This window comes from Periplaneta americana, chromosome 7 (genome assembly GCF_040183065.1).
Source record: "Periplaneta americana isolate PAMFEO1 chromosome 7, P.americana_PAMFEO1_priV1, whole genome shotgun sequence".
Taxonomy (NCBI): Eukaryota; Metazoa; Arthropoda; class Insecta; order Blattodea; family Blattidae; genus Periplaneta; species Periplaneta americana.
The window spans coordinates 177,447,202-177,464,305 of record NC_091123.1 but is presented as its reverse complement, the minus strand read 5'-3'; the positions used below and the strand labels follow the sequence as shown (position 1 = coordinate 177,464,305).

General features: G+C 34.3%; 1 protein-coding gene across 2 annotated transcripts; it reads right to left on the bottom strand.

The window, feature by feature from the left end:
* Positions 1-41: 41 nt before the first annotated feature.
* Positions 42-16,156, bottom strand: LOC138703789 (transmembrane protein 64). 2 transcript variants are annotated; one of them, XR_011333264.1, is made up of 4 exons: positions 15,492-16,156; positions 14,837-14,995; positions 10,161-10,357; positions 42-1,030 (listed from the first exon to the last, which is right to left on the bottom strand). XR_011333264.1 is itself a non-coding variant. In XM_069831974.1 (3 exons), the coding sequence occupies exons 1-3, from the start codon at positions 15,996-15,998 to the stop codon at positions 10,226-10,228; spliced, it is 798 nt and encodes a 265-aa protein (XP_069688075.1). In that variant the 5' UTR covers positions 15,999-16,156; the 3' UTR covers positions 7,025-10,225. The 2 variants fall into 2 exon arrangements, 1 of the variants encoding a protein (XP_069688075.1); XM_069831974.1 differs by lacking the exon at positions 42-1,030 and having other exon boundaries at positions 7,025-10,357.
* Between the last annotated feature and the right edge of the window lie 948 nt (positions 16,157-17,104).

The window sequence follows — 17,104 nt, the reverse complement described above, 5'->3', positions numbered from 1 at the left end:
TGTGGCAACTCAACTACATAAAAATATTTTGAAAAAAAAAAAAACAAAATTATTTGGGGGCCCAAATTTGAAAAAAATATACCCACTGTAGGATTGTACTAAAACCAATATATCTAAACCGTTTTTAAAGATAGATTCAAACAGTTTTTTGCAATGTATTTGCAAAAGCATGTTCTACAAACTGTCTGTAACAGAATTTTGATATTAGTCCCTACTTTTGTAAAATAAACAATTAAAATTTAATAACAATTTTCTAATTTCCTTTCTTGCAAACAAACGGACGTATTTTTAAAATGAAATCAATTAACAAAATTCTGTTACAGAGAAAAGTTTCCTAATAGTCTAAAGAATGTGTGTTCTAAATTTCATGCATGTATCTTTAATAGTTCAGAAATTATATCCATTTTTGTCTGGCAATGTACCAAAAAAAATGAAGTTACTGGAAGCTGATAAAAGCGGGCGTGTGATTTAAAAATCCATAGCGCAGGAAGTTTAAAAATGACGATAAGGGCACAAATACTCACAAAATGTTATGCAATGCATTTCACACATATCATAGGGTATTTTAAAGAAAAACATTTTTTGAAAATTTAATTTACCGGAAACAACAATAAAAGTGGGCGAGTGATTTAAATACCATAATGCAGGAAGTTTAAAAATGGCGACTGAACATCCGAATACCCACAAAATGTTATGCTATGCATTCCACACATATCACAGAGTATTTTAAAGAATTTTTTTTTTTTTTAATTTACTCATTTTTCACCAAAAAATACCATCCTCTCCCCTTAAAACTGTTATCACTTTGGACTTGAACTGAAAACAAAAGTAAATAGGGAGATAAGAAAAGTAACAAAATAATTACGTAATTCAAGTAAATAATTTGTTACTTTCCTAGCATAAATATTCCTAGATAACACCAAAGCAGCACCACAATTACAATAGTCATATCCAAAACATAGGCGGCTAACGTTCCAGGCTATGAACACTCTCTTGAGGTTACTGAGGCGTACAGAAAGCTGACTCTTCTCTGTCTTCCAGTATATGTAACACAAAATTACACCTACATAAGTAAATATGTGACTGGTTCTCAGTCAATAAATTGGTATTAAATTGTAACAAAACTAACATAATTCAATTTAAATCCTGTCCAAATTCAACGTCGCAAATTTCTAGCGCAATAATTAATAATAGATCCCTATTAGAAACAACAACAACCAAATTTCTTGGCTTAAAAATCGATAATGTGTTAAACTGGAAAAATCATATTAAAGAAATTACCCCCAAACTAAATTCAGCTTGAATAATTTTGAGGGAAAAATTGTTCCGGAGCCGGGTATCGAACCCGGGACCTTTGGTTTAACGTACCAACGCTCTACCATTGAGCTACTCGGGAACTCTAACCGACACCGATCCAATTTTTCCCTCTATATCCACAGACCTCAAAGTGGGCTGACAACCTTCAAGCAACCAACTTCGAGTGCACACTAACTCCGTGTGACTTAAATTGTGGTTTTCTGTTAACGAACAGTGACGTGTATTATGCAAATCAAGATTTTCAGGTATAACTCCCTGTAAAGTTGATTTGAATAATTTTGAGGGAAAAATTGTTCCCTCAAAATTATTCAAATCAACTTTACAGGGAGTTATACCTGAAAATCTTGATTTGCATAAATTCAGCTTGTTTTGCTATTAGATCTATGCAAAAGATAGTAAATATCAATACCTTAAAAACAGTATACTTTGCATATTTCCACTCGATAATGAGTTTTGGAGTAATATTCTGGGGAAATTCCACAGATAGTAACAGTATATTCCTATTAAAAAAAGAGTAATTAGAATAATAGTAGGTGCCAAATCTAGGGAATCGTGTAGGACTATTTAAAAAAAATTACAAATAATGCCCATGGCTTGTCAGTATATCTTTTCATTAATAATCTTCCTCGTATGTAATCGTGAAAACTTTGTAACTAATTCAACAGTTCATAGCATAAATACACGTCAAAAAAATGACTTTCATACTCCATCGGCAAGTCTATCGTGCTATCAAAAAGGAGTGCGTTATATGGCAGTAAAAATTTTTAATAGCCTCCCTATCGATATAAAAAATGAAACTCAAAACATAAAATTATTTAGGGCCAAATTGAAGAAGTACCTAATTTCTTACGCCTTCTATTCTGTAGGTGAATTCATGACATTCAATAACACTTCATGAAATTGATACTAAAACTTTGTGTTGTACTGGTAGACTATATTGTAAATCTCGTCTGTATATATTTCATCTAGACTGTGACTATAAATTAAGATTTTATAATAGTATTAAGTTTTTTGACTTGTTCCATATCCTAGCTGTAATTAATGTATGAATACCATGGAATGTTAATAAATACAATAAAATACTTATTCAAAGGCACTATGTAAACTGAGCTAGATAAAGGCAACCAATTAATGACACAAGAATAGTAATGTATAAGCTATGCATTAATTATTTACCAGCGTGAAAAACTACCGTGAGTCATAAAGATTTGAGGGGTTACAAAATTTTATTGCAAGTAAACTATATTGAACTTACGTTAATGAAATCAGTTCAGAATGAACAAGGAACTCAAACAGTTTGTGTTTGTGTGTTTTATTAAGCCGAGAGTTTATATTCCTGCCGCTAGGTCCTTTTGTTTAGCTGGAGAAGCTCTTATTCTGCTACTGCTGTCACCAGGCAGTCACTGACATTGTTCTGTCCAACTGCACATTGTATTCCTTATGGTTGTGCAATGGCTGTTATGGATGTGGAGAAATCTTTCTTCATTTTGGAATTTCACACTACTAGGTCAGTGATTCTGTCCAATGTGCATTTCGTAGCAAATTCGAAAAGAATTCACAGTGTTGCCAAGTGGAATTGTGAGCAAGATGACAGATACGAGTAATTATTCGCTTTAAGAGTGGTTGGTTACGAGTGTTTGGGTCCACGAAAGGTAGCACACGAGACAGACAATGCAACAAATTATGACTAGGGGCCGGATTTTTATGTAATTACATATTATATTCTTTCACCCTAACCGTATATAAATAACAAATCTTTGCAAATCTTGTAATTATCATTAATGTATTAAAATTTGATACTACATATTTTTACATATTTACCCCACATTACATATTATGGCTTGGTATTACATAAATCTACATATTTTGGGGTTTTATTCATTTTTACTTCTCTGAAAGGAAAGAAAAAAAAAACTTCTGCTGGAGAAGTTTACAATTTGAAATACATAGATTTAAAAAGCCTTTTTACCTACCCAAGAAAGGATATATTTCAGGACGAAACATAACGTTCTTAGTTCCAGGAAGTAATAGAGACATTCACCCCATACCTACTGTAAATATGAGTGAACAAAAGACAATCTTTCTCATACAACTACCTTGTATTGTAAAAATCACTCGGAAAGTAGCGTTGCCTTCATGCGGTGGGTGGGACAAGAATGGCTTGATTTGTCTCGAAATATAACTATAACTATAAATATAACATCTTAACAAGCCATTCCCATGCAATTTGCAACCTTACCCACCCTCTTCCTAAGTCTTCCAGGGAAAACCCGTGTCAAGTCTGACATGAGACTTTCAGGTTACTGCTTGATCTCTTTATTTTAAATTTAGTAGACCTATACGGAAATGGATTTTTCGAGTAATTAGAAAGTATGGTTCTCGGCTGGAATAATCCTACCCTTCTGAATGAGACAGGAATGTCACTTTTGAAACAACAGTCTGTAAATGCCTATAGTTCGAGGTTTTAGTAGGTACTTTGTTTCTTACAGAGAGCAGCTAAAATGCATGTGTCCCACATCTCCTCTTATTTTCTCCTAATCCAGTAAAGCGAAACAGTGTTTGCAGTACTGTTGTGTCATTCATTTCACTCAGTTCTCTAGTTTTAGTACTTACAGTATAAAGTGCAAGTGAGTTTATCTACTGCTTTTAATTAACTAAAATGGCCCCTGTATCTTCAACCCTAACGACAAAAATGAAATCATGGATTGCGATGGACGAAGCTTTCACTACAGATGGAAAAATAGTAATGTGTCAAGTGTGCGATAAAAAAGTCGGGTGCTCTATGAAATCACAACTGGAGAGTCTTACCTATATTATACCTGCCAGATATTGATATCAAATATTTTCATGATTTTACATACCGTATTTACTCGAATATTTCACGCACTTTTTTCCCGCAATTTCGATCTATAAATTAAGGGTGCGTGAATTAAGCGAGGAATTTCACAAGCTGGTATTTTTAAGGGTAAAAATGACAAAACTACGCAGTTCCCTTACATATCCTAGTAACTTGTCTTCAAGATCAGGGAATTTTCCACGTTTTGGCCCACGAAATGCTTTCCTTGATGCATTTGTTTCTTGAAGAGCTTGTTTTTGTTTCCTCCAGTAGGGAATATTAAATTCTGGAACTGTGAATTCACGTCCAGCTGCTCTGTTGCCACGTGTTTCTACATACGCAATAACTTTTAATTTGAAGGACGCAGTATGACTCGAATATCGGGATTTACCATTCATTGTTAAAACTTTTAACAGACGGCTTTTGACAGGTTTCCCTTTTCGAGTCTCAAACTCAACTGATGCGATCCAACACAAAGCTTTCAAACCACCCTATACCGGTATTTTTAAAGGACTTTCATAGACGAGAAGGGTGCGCCTGTAACAGGTAACTGTCCGGTCCCAAATACCGCTATGCACTCTCTTGTTACGGCATTTAAGATACCGTACATTCAGGGCTCCGCAACATAGCACACCTCATTACGTCAAGTTTCAGCATGTACTTGTTACAGTATTTCACGAATATTAAATGCGTGAAATATACGAGGAAATTAATTTATTAAATTATATGGTAAATAATTTGGGTGCGTGAAATATGCGATGGCGTGAATTACGCGAGTAAATACGGTATTTTGGTACATATTCAGCTTATTTTTCTTACATAAATATGTACATATTTCACACCTTGATATTACATAAAAATCCGGTCCCAAATTATGACACAGTTTGAAAGGAAATTTGGAAGGTCACCCTCAAGAAAACCAACATTATTAGCTTGGGAAAAGCAAGCATTCATTATTGGCAGCATCAAAGACAGTCTCGAAGTGGTCGACCAGTCGTCAGACTTGAGACATGTGCTGCAGTTCCTGGACCCATTGAACAGATTGCCAGTATCATTACCATGGCCTCCACGAAGTCCAGATTTGACAACACCGAACAAGAGTCTGTGAGGGTATATAAAAAAAAGTGGCTGCTAGATGGTATCAAACAAACGAACAGAAAGACGCTGTGACAGATACAGGGTGTAACAACTTTAATGTTTAGAATTTCTGGAACATGTTCCCTGACACGTTCTACGTTGATTAAACCTAACATACCTATATCCGAAATTGAGAGGTTACAGAGATAACAGAGCTGGAAAAAATAAAACTTCTTGCAGCTCCAAGCATTATACCGTTTATACAAGGCCTATTTTATGGCATTACTAAGTAGAGATACATAAGAAACATTTGAAAAGCAGTGAATGAAGGAAATTTTACTTTTAAGAGAAATTAAATTAAAATTGTTTAGGTTGCAAAGGAAACGAAACAGACAACAGTTGAAAATAACAGTTGTGAGAAAAATAAACCGTATTGTGACTAGTCTTTTTACTGAGATTTGACCATTAAAACATGCCTTTTGTGTACACACATCAGGAATACGCCAACATAGTTTATGTGTGATGGCAATGCAACAGCAGCTGTTTTGGCATATCAAGCACGGTTCCCAAATCGTAGGATTCCTAGTGCACAGGTATTTTCACGTGCCTATTGGCAAATTTCAAGAAGTACAGTGTTTGGAATCTTAAGGACATTTTTTTTCAACTTTGCACTGCTTCTTTCGTACTCACAAGTAGTTGATATTAAAATGTAATATGGTACTAATAAAAATAATGACATAGACATGTCATTTCGGAAAATGGTGTTACTTCTTTCAGTATTCAGCGATAAAATTAAACTCAAAAATTTAACTTTGGGGTACAAGTACTCCAAACCTATAGAACTTTGGATATAGGTATGTTAAGTTTAATCGACGTAGAACGTGTCAGGGAACATGTTCCAGAAATTCTAAACATTAAAGTTGTTACACCCTGTATAACGGTTATGTAAAATGTCACAAAGGATCTGAAGACACAGATAATGATGGCGTTCACACAGACCCATTAGATTAGGTAAGTAAGTAAGAAATATTTATGGGTACGGTGACTTATGGCCCGCTCTGTATATGTAGTTTAATTTCTTTCTTTTGAAGTCGAGACATGTGCTGCTGTTGCTGGATCCATTGAACAGATTGCCAGTATCATTACCATGGCCTCCACGAATTCCAGACTTGACAACACCGAACAAGAGTCTGTGAGGGTATATAAAAAAAAAGTGGCTGCTAGGTGGTATCAAACAAACGATAAACTGAAAGACGCTGTGACAGACATAACGGTTACGTAAAATGTCACAAAGGATCTGAAGACACAGATAATGATAGAGTTCACACAGATCCATTAGATTAGGTAAGTAAGTAAGAAATATTTATGGGTACGGTGATTTATGGCCCGCTCTGTATATGTAGTTTAATTTCTTTCTTTTGAAGTCATTATATTTGTATATTCAATAACGTGTCTTCTAGAAATATTGTACAGACAACAAGCTTTGAAAAATGTCACTCTCATCATATCACATTACTTTGGCTTTATACATCACACTTAAAGATGTGAGGATCACACAATGATAATGTCGTGGATTGCAGATATAGTTCTCATACATCTGTATTGTACAGTAATGTCATCCGAAAAGGGCCTAGTTCTCGAGATATGATTCTTCAATCCAGAGCTATAACAGTTAATGCAAACAGTGCGGTATACAGCTAGATGAGATTTATTGCCCGATATGTCATTTTAAACGTGTATTTTCGTCTTTTTGAAGTTTCAGGGATTATTTACAAGTGTTCACGGGACGACTGAAATAATTTCACATTTTACTTCTGTAAACTTAACAGGAATATTAAAACGTAATTTATCATCGTGTCTGTTTAGCTCAGTTGATTAACGTGTATTGTTTTAAAATCCTATAAACCCAACTTCGCAGGTTCAAGTCTCCTCGCATCCCAAAAGATAAATTATTACAAGATTTAAAAAAAAAATACATATTAGATATGGATGCAATGCACAAATTACGACGTAGTAGATAGAGAAAAGAGAAGGAGATTGAGTGTATGTATATTTAAGAAATGGTAATAAAGAAGTAGAGGTAGTGAATCTAGTAACTAATATATTAACTTCTTGTGTAATAGTTGAATGGAAAAGTATACGTGTGTACCTGGGTACTAGAAAAATACTAATGAAATGTGAGATAAAGTTCAAACTGTGAGGTAAAGTCTTTATCTCACTAGTGAAATAAAGTAATGTTGAATAAAAGCCTACTTTACAAACGCAAAAGTATTTAGTAAAGGCATGTTTTTCATTATGGTCATGGATAAATAATTTTTATCAACATTAATAAAATTACATGTGTTTTAGGCTTTCATGGTGAATGTGTTCAGAAGAAGATTTCTGGGTATTTCAGTGAACTTAAAATTTTCAACATTTCGGAATTACAATACATGTTTCAACATCAGAGCAAATGGGTATGTTGAGCTCGTTATGACTGCCTACCCCAAATTCCTTCAGTTTCCAGAGTTGCCTGTTGGAATAGTCAGACATAACAAGTCAAAAGAATAGGAGACTCTTCTGGTAGTATCAATTTGCCCCAATGATGGAACCTGCACCAGTATGTAGTTCTGAACCACTGTGAATATTAAACTCCAGAATATGATGGAATACACACAAGCTTATTTCTAAATTAATAAAGCTGTCCCCAAATGGGTATTACTAAGAAAAACATAAGGGATTTGAAATTCTTCATATATGTTGCAGTATTCCAGAAAATTCTTAGCACTGTTAAGGTATATGTACACCCACAAAACGCAAAAAATGATGAAAAATTAGAACTTTCAAAATATAAAACTGCTTTAATAGAGAATTTTCTCCTCTTTAATTTGATATAAGAATTTTCGATTTATACCTTATGGTTTTTCAGATAAGTCCCATTTTCCAAAATGCTGCGTCATCAGCCACGGTCACTTACTTTTGGAGTGCATTACTTTTGGAGTGATCCTCGTAGCAGTCAATCCCCTTGTCCAGCATTGCTTGTAAAATAAACTTCTTTCTAGTCCCGAAATAGATGCATAGATATCAGCGCATGATCATTAGATTGAAAAAACTTTTTTACATAATGAAGTAATTTATAATCTTTTACTGTTAGTCATAAAACTGTAAATTTGTGTGTCAGTGATGTTGTACGTCATTTTAATAAGAGTCCAAAAGTAGAAATTACAATTCTGAGGATGGGCATAAACCCTGGGACAAACACCATCGCAGGATTTGTTGCATCAAAGGAAATAGGGACAATAATGCCAAAAAAAAAAAAAACATTCAACACCTGAAGTTAAAACAAGGCGGAGGTATTTGAGAGGCAGAAAGAAGCTGAAACTGGACCGACATGAAGCTGCTTAAGGGGTGACATGTGATGATGGAGTCTTCTAGGCTCTGAAAGTTTGTGGCTCATTTCCTGTAAATAGTAATTTTAGAATATTTAATTCTTTCAAACATGATATCTCAGTCAAATATGGTGATACCAAGAAGATATTGGTGTCATTTTGAAGCTTGAAATGTCCCCTAGTGCCTGACAATGAGTAAAATAACATTAATATAATTATGGATTTTTACATGATTTATGCAACATAAAATATTATTGTAAGTTACATATATGGTAATATTTAATTAATGTAAATAAAAATAAAAAATAGCTCTATGTCAGGCACTAAAGGATAGTTTTAGCTATAAAACAGTGAAAAAACTGTGGCTCTATCTTAAAAACTGCATGAGCTATCATGTTTCAAGTTGCATGTCAAAATTATAAACAAAATAATTTTTAAAAACAATTTAGACATAATTTCAAGGGATCTGTTCACTTCATTCTCTTTCTGGTACCATTCTCAATTGTATAAAAATTTTACAGAGCAAAATTATACAAAACAAAATTTTTTGTATGTAAAGGTGTACATATACCTTAATACATCGTAGATGTCTCATGTAAAATCTATATAATATTATATTCTAACATTTTGTATATTGTTTGATTGTGGATCTCTTAATACACATTCATTCATGAGCGAAGTCCATCAACATATTCTGATTATTTTATTTAAAGTTTTAAACTACTCTGAAACTTGATATTTTTGTAATGTAAGTCCAAATAAATTTAACTGAATACTATTTATGGTATATAACTATTTCAAGGGACACAATAAAAACTTAAAATTCCCAGATTATGATACAGTTTTCACTAAAAGTGATCTATTTTGAACTTTTATCATACTCTCTCTTTTATTCAAAATTAGGCCTAGTGCAATGCAAAAGAAGATCAATTTAATTTTAACAGTTGTCAAGGCAATTTATAAAATGTCCTGACTCTTTTAATTAAACCAAAAAAAACTACAATATCATTTTTCAATTTCTTTAACGCAGATTATGAACTTAATGCATTTACTTCACTTTTATTAATACCTGTCTGTCACTATAGATGGTTTAACATAATATCGTTACAATTCATGATTGATAAAATCCTGCTTTTTAGATTACTGAATAACATGATTACAAAAATCTTTCTAGAAATAACATTATCAGATCAAGCAACTACAATCTTAGGTAATTGTGTAGCAAACATTGGGCTGGCCATCTTCTGAAAATATAAATCCAGGGTACATACATTACCAAATATATACACTAAATTTGAATTATATTTTCAAGATTTTTGTTATGACTGACACATTGTCAGCCTCTTTACACTCTAATAGGGAAGTACGTGTCCTGGACCTCTATTGCGGGAAGAAAATGGTGGCCTCGCAGATGTTTAGTACATAATAACCCAATCTTATAATCAGAGCTAGTAATTCGCCATTTGGTCTGATCCTTCATCATCTCTTTCCACTTGTACATAAGAGACATACTGGTGAAGCTTTCGATTCCTCCTAACTACCCGGAATGCAGTTTTACTCACATGCACAATCATGTCAGTATTGTCAGAGTTGGCCCCAGGAATTTTTAGTTGCCTGGATGAAAACATTAAACGTCTAGGAGAGCATTTGACGTGTTGAAAAGTGCACAGTTTGATGGAAAGTCTTGATTCAGACTTCTACGTAACTCTGCACGCGCCTTTGCAACAACATAGATCATCAACGTGACACCAATCACAATCTGAAAACCAGAGTTACGTTCATCAACATAATGTTACAACATACCTAAAATACCAGTATTCATTATATCTCTAGACTGGGATGGCAGAACATGATATGTCACTTTTTGGCCATTTTCTGTTTTTCAGCTCAGTTGGTAGGTTTCATGAAGATCTATATACTGACAAAGCATGATATGTCTAGGGTGAATTATTACAGTAATATTAAGTCCAGTCACTTCATGATATGTGAAATCTTCCAATTTTGTGAGGTGGCAGAATTTGATAAGTGTACATATCAAGTTTGGTCTTAGAATTTGTAAGGTGGCAAACATTGATATAGGGTAATTCCATAATTATGTCAACCAAATTGCCATTTTCTCAAAGTGGTTCCAGACAATTCTTGAATGCTATACCAGAGACTTTAATGTCTATATTTTATGAAATCAAAGATAATTGGCCGTATTTTTGCATAAATCATATGCTGGCAGCACTGTGAACTGAAGATGTTTGGAAGTGAAGACATATGACAAGGATGATACACTTCATGTAAAATTCCTTCGGCATGAAAGGAAGTCCAAGAAATTCTTTTCGCCTGCTATTGGTGATGAGGCTGATATTGACAAAGACTAGGTTATGAAAATTCTACCAGAGCCACAATTTGATAATAGGCTTAAACTAAATTTTCAACATATCTGTTTTGATAATGATGTTCTTTAATTTGCAAATGCATGTAATTTTGTAAATCATATTTGGAATATGTAGTGTCTGTCACAGTTTGTATGTCGTGTCTGTCACGAGAATAGGGCTTAATATATACTTCATAAATGTTTCAAATGAAAAACTATCTGTAGCATATTAAGGAAGGATATTCTACCTTTCTATGATTATAGTACTAACAAAGGAAGTTGCTAATATTGGAAGATATAGTACATTGTTGGACTTCCCTTTAATTTGTGTTCCTTTTTCTGTCGTGTCTGTCACAACATTACTTGTACTTAGATATCTGTAATAAATAGAGATTGATACTTGCTCCTTACATGAAAGTGTAGCTGTGTACATGAACTTTGTATCTGATATAGTTTAAAAGTCTGCTAATGTTATGTTGAAGTAGAAATAAGTCTTTATATTTTTGAAGAGAGTCATTTGTCGTGTCTGTCACAAATGGAATTACCCTATATTGACATCACATGTTTTGCCATCTGCTATTCCGGAAACTTTCCAAGTTAAAACGTGTGTATTGGCAATCTCATCAGTGCATGATAATGATTAACAACTGTTTGAAATTTTAATTTGTTATACAGTTTACATGATTACACTAGTTTTATGGCGTAATCAATGGTGTCTTACGTGAGCAAAATGCTTTGATGTGACATGCATGGTTTGAAATTTCAAAGAAAAGGCTCTTTAATGATACATAATTCCCTGAACAAGTGTAAAATAAAGTAACTAGAGCAGGAATATTATAGTTATGTGCTACCTTCTCATCTCAGTGTATTAAAATTTTATTAATGGATATGAATTAGAAGACATGGAGGTCACATTAGATAAAAAAAAAACTAGTACGAACTTAGAAGAAAAAATGATGGAAACACAGTCAACACGGTCAACTGCGATGAAGATTATTACAAGTAAGCAAGAATATAATTTTATGGATTTGGAAGAAAATACGACTGAAATCACAGTTAGCATGATTAATTACTAATGCATTTGCAAGTAAAAAATTTGACCTAATTGATGTGTCTTTCATAAATGATGAAAGTGACGAATGTGATTCAATTGCTGATAGTGACTGAAGCCCTGGAAATTCTATATCTGAAAAAGGGGGGGGAGGGGGAATTTTAATTTATTATCAATACAGTAGCGTGCAAATTAATCCGAACAACGTAATTACTTATGCAAAAACACTCAAATGGGATAAAAAAAAGGATCTAAGACATACCTCAGTAATCTATGTGGCCTCCCTTGTTCCTAATAACAGCTCTGAGACGATTTGGCATGGATTCCACTAATTTCCCACAAATATTCTTCATTTCTTCATCGCGAAACCATACACCAATGAGGGCAGAAATCATCTTCTCCTTTGTAGAACAATCCATTTTTTGCATTCTTCTTTTGCAAATTGACCACAAGTTCTCAATGGGGTTGATGTTGGGTGAGTTGACTGGCCAGGGGAGTACCTGAATATTCTTCTTTTTGAAGAATTCTGTAGTTTTTCGAGACGTATGGCATGGTGCCAGGTCTTGTTGGAACACACCTCTGCCATCCGGAAATGATTTTTGCAGCTGGGGTACGATTCCGGTTCCCAATAAGTGAATATATTTGTCAGAATTCATCAGTCCCTTGATAGGTATTAATGCTCCAGGCCCTTCATGTGTAAAACAACCCCAAAACATTACTTTAGGGGGGTATTTGGGTGCTTGTTGGAGATGAGCTGCTGTTACTTTTTCTGATCCTTTCCGTACGTAAGAAACACGGTGGCCGTGGATCTCGAAATGAGACTCATCGGAAAAAAGTACATTCTTCCAGTCATTCACTGTCTAGTGTTGATGTAATTTTGCCCACATTAAGAGTTTTTTGCACATAATAGGGGTTAGCAGTTGCTCCTTAATAGGCTTACGAGCCCTTCGTCCAGCTTCCAAAAGCCTACGCCGCACTGTTGTGACGTGAATATTAGCCCCAGTGGTAGGCATTAACTCGCGGGTTAAGTCGACAGCAGTAAGTCTAGGATTTAGTTTACTTTTCCTAACAATTAAACGATCATCTGCAGGTGAAGTCTTCCTTTTCTGGCCACAGTTTCCTTTTTTCTGGGGTGTGATGGATCCAGTCTCCCTGTATCGTTTTATGACCGAATTAACATTAACCAAACTGATGTGACATTCTGCAGCAATTTGCCTCTGTGTCATAGAAGAATGCTCTGCTAATGTTATAATTTTAGACCGTTTTCGTGGAGTTGTATCCATTTGTGAAGACGACAGAATGTACACAGGATTGCAGTATTCTCTTCAACACAACTGAAATGCTTATAAGTACAAAACGACAAGCAAAATGTCACACATTATAAAAAAAATAATAATGACAGACCTTCAACAATGGAATTACACGTACTACAGATGTCAATTAAAGCGGTATGAGCAGCTGTGAGGCCAACAATGACAGAAAATGTAAAAATATGTCGTGTTCGGATTAATTTGCATGCTACTGTATATGATACATGCGAAAGCTGTAATGAGCAAGAAATTTCCGATGTAAATCCTCAAACATTGCAGGTAATGGATAGTGAGAAAAAACAGAGACAGATAATTAGAACAAGAGAAGATCCAATCAATTCAACAGGGATTGAGTACACTAAGAAACAGAGTATAATACTGACAAGAGAAGATTAAATCAATTTTAGAGGAAATGAAGAAACTCAGGAACAGATGATAATAACAAGAGAGGATCCAATCAATTCTACAGTAAATAAAGAAACTCAAGAGCAGGATAGTGACAAAAGAAGATCCAATAAATTCTACAAGAAAGTAAGAGAGTAAAACAAACAAAACATTCAAAGACAGAAGAAGAGAAAATTAAGAAGGAATGTGGGACGGAGTATATTACGAGAAAGAGTGAAATAATTCCTGCTAAAACTTTTAGACCTCTGGTCGGCCTGGTTGGCGCAGTTGGTATAGCGCTGGCCTTCTATGTCCGAGGTTGCGAGTTCGATCCCGGTCCAAGTCGATGGAATTTAAGTGTGCTTAAATGCGACAGGCTCATGTTAGTAGATTTACTGGCATGTAAAAGAACTCCTGCGGGACAAAATTCCGGCACAACCGGCGACGCTGATATAACCTCGGTAGCTGCGTCATTAAATAAAATATAACATTAACATTTAGACCTCTGGTTTAATGCTGTAGAAGAATGTACCGTACATCACTGTCTCAAGAAAAACAAATACATCTTCAGAATTTTAAAGAAATCTGAAAAATACTTTCAAAACGTAATATTATCCAAAACGAAAGTTAAAGCAAAAATAGAGGACAAAAATATATCCAGCATACAAGAAAAATTATTGTAAATTATTCATTCACAAATTGCAGGGGATGAAACAATTCAATTGTTAAAAAAAAAAAAAAAACGTTTTCACATATTCATGGCCTATAATCTAGAGATCAGATTAATAATCTTATACATAAGAAGAAGGTTTCTCCATGTAGATTTATTACACCTGACAGTAGAGGAACGTATGATCCAAAAACTAAAAACAATGAGGAGATCTAAGGTAGGTTTCATAATCCATTTCTACGTCTGCCATTACAGACAGCATTTTACCGGCTGATGCTTGGAAGTCAGATTCCATTCCACATGTATTAAAAGCCCTAATAGTATACCAGCACTACTCTTTTTTTTTAAATCAGGTAAAAACTTAATATCTGCTGCTTCCGTATTATATCGAGTTTTAGCGCTCAATCTTAATGTATTTAATCAAAAATATCATCAATATATTATGTGTTCTTACAAACCTGAAATAACACAATGAATCCTGTAGCTGCCGTCGATTTATTTGACAAAACCTCCTCCATTGATCTAAGCGTGCTGCCCAAATATACATTTATTATTTGTGCTGGGAAAAGCCCAAAAATTGTTGCAATTAAATATTCTTTTGTATTGATATTACTCACCTGCAAAAAGAAAGAAATATATGCACTCAATACTACATCTTATATGTTATAAATTTATTATACTCATTCATTCATTCATTTTATTCCATAGATCTTACATGAGCAATGAAGCTTTAAGATGTGGAACATGTCAACATTTTACAATATTACAATTACAATTTTTACAAATTTTTATAGTTTTACAATTTAGTAATTTTCTACAATTTTTACAATGTTGTACAATTTTTTTACATTTTGGCGAGATGTAGTGAGATGAAATGAGGTCCGAGGATTCGCCAAAATATTACCCGGCATTTGCCTTTTCGGTGGGGGAAACCTCGGAAAAACCCAACCAGGTAATCAAGATAATCAAGATACTGTAATGTAAGTTATGCTTTTATTGTGTCACTATAGTCAAATCGTCAAACTTCTTATTTTAAATGTCTAATTAATGTGCTCATAAAATTATGTTGGTTAATTGATTTTCTATTCTAGTTAATAAACCAACTTAACTTACTGCAAAAATTGTGTTTTGAAGTCCAAATGGTATTGGTGTTAAACGAGCAAACACTGCTACTTTAAACGCACGAGGACCTGATATAACCATTAAAATTGCATGTATTTTGTCACTACTACATAATCTTGAAACTGGAAATCTATTACTGAAGGTTCTCATAGTGTAATGTGCAATAGCAACTCCGAGATTTCCGGTAACCACAACTGTCATAAGGCCACGAGGAACACCAAATAAATACCCTGAGGCAATTACTAAAAACGTATAACCCCATGTCAATGGAAATGATACTAACGTAAACATTCCTAAAAATATCACACAAATTAACCAATGTTCTTGGGCTTCTACCCACAATAACACAGCTTTTATGTAGTCTTTGCATTCGTAAAGAAGTAGAATAATGCATAATAAAATTGTTGCCAGAAGTAGGCAATTACACAAATTGAGCTTAATAGGTAAAGAACCTCTAAGTAACCTCAAAGTTGAAACACTTTCTTCAATGTCAGCCATTGGTTGTAGTTTTACAGCGCACTGTAAAACTCGGCATTGCTCAGCAGAGTTTTTAATTCTCTCTTATCACATCTATTAATTACGTTATCAGGCATTTTATGAGAATAAAAGTTGGATAAATTTATTTGTTTACATATCCCCCCACTCCATATTTACTTTCCCGGCCATTATTGAAGTCGATTATTATCGTACGTCAGCATGGGCAATAAAACAATAGTAATCGATGTATTACATGTACCTAGTTATTATTTACAGCACTAGATGACATTAATGTGTTCTGTGTTTTTCAACGGGGAGTATATGAAATTAGCCGACCTACTAAAAATTCATACACTTAATGCTATTTTATACTGTAGTATACACTGCGTCTCTTAGTGGATTTTAAAGAAAGCCTGAAAATGAAATAAAATATAACTCTCACCTCTAAATTCAAAACGAAGTCCTGAATTATTTCTGAATTTGTATGAACGAAGAATACCTGAACTCAACAGAAAGGCTTTAAAATTATTGGTAGGCCCACTATAGCACATACACATGAGATACAGCTTTTCCATCTCTGCAATAACAATAGGCCGAGACGTGGATTTGAGGGAGGTGGGATATGATGGTAGAGACTGGATTAATCTTGCTCAGGATAGGGACCAATGGAGGGCTTATGTGAGGGCGGCAATGAACCTTCGGGTTCCTTAAAAGCAAGTAAGTAAGCAAGCAATAGTCCACACCTGTGGAGTAACGGTTAGCGCGTCTAGCCACGAAACCAGGTAGCCCGGGTTCGATTCCCGGTCGGGGCAAGTTACCTGGTTGAGGTTTTTTCCGGGGTTTTCCCTCAACCCAATATGAGCAAATGCTGGGTAACTTTCGGTGTTGGACCCCGGACTCAATTCACCGGCATTATCACCTTCATCTCATTCAGACGCTAAATAACCTAAGATGTTGATAAAGCGTCGTAAAATAACCTACTAAAGTAAAAAAAAGTAAGTAAGCAATAACAATACAGGAAATGAATGGACTTTCCCTGATGCAATATCAACGTTATAACCACGAATCAAAAAGATTTTTTAGCAAATAAATAACATCAGATATTGTAGATTGTATTGACTTTGGCA

Coding starts and splice junctions, on each gene's coding strand:
- LOC138703789 (XM_069831974.1), bottom strand. CDS start 15,998: ATGGCTGACATTGAAGAAAGTGTTTCAACTTTGAGGTTACTTAGAGGT. Junction 14,996..15,491: donor TTCAAAACACAATTTTTGCA/GTAAGTTAAGTT, acceptor TTCTTTTTGCAG/GTGAGTAATATCAATACAAA. Junction 10,358..14,836: donor GATTCATTGTGTTATTTCAG/GTTTGTAAGAAC, acceptor TCTGGTTTTCAG/ATTGTGATTGGTGTCACGTT.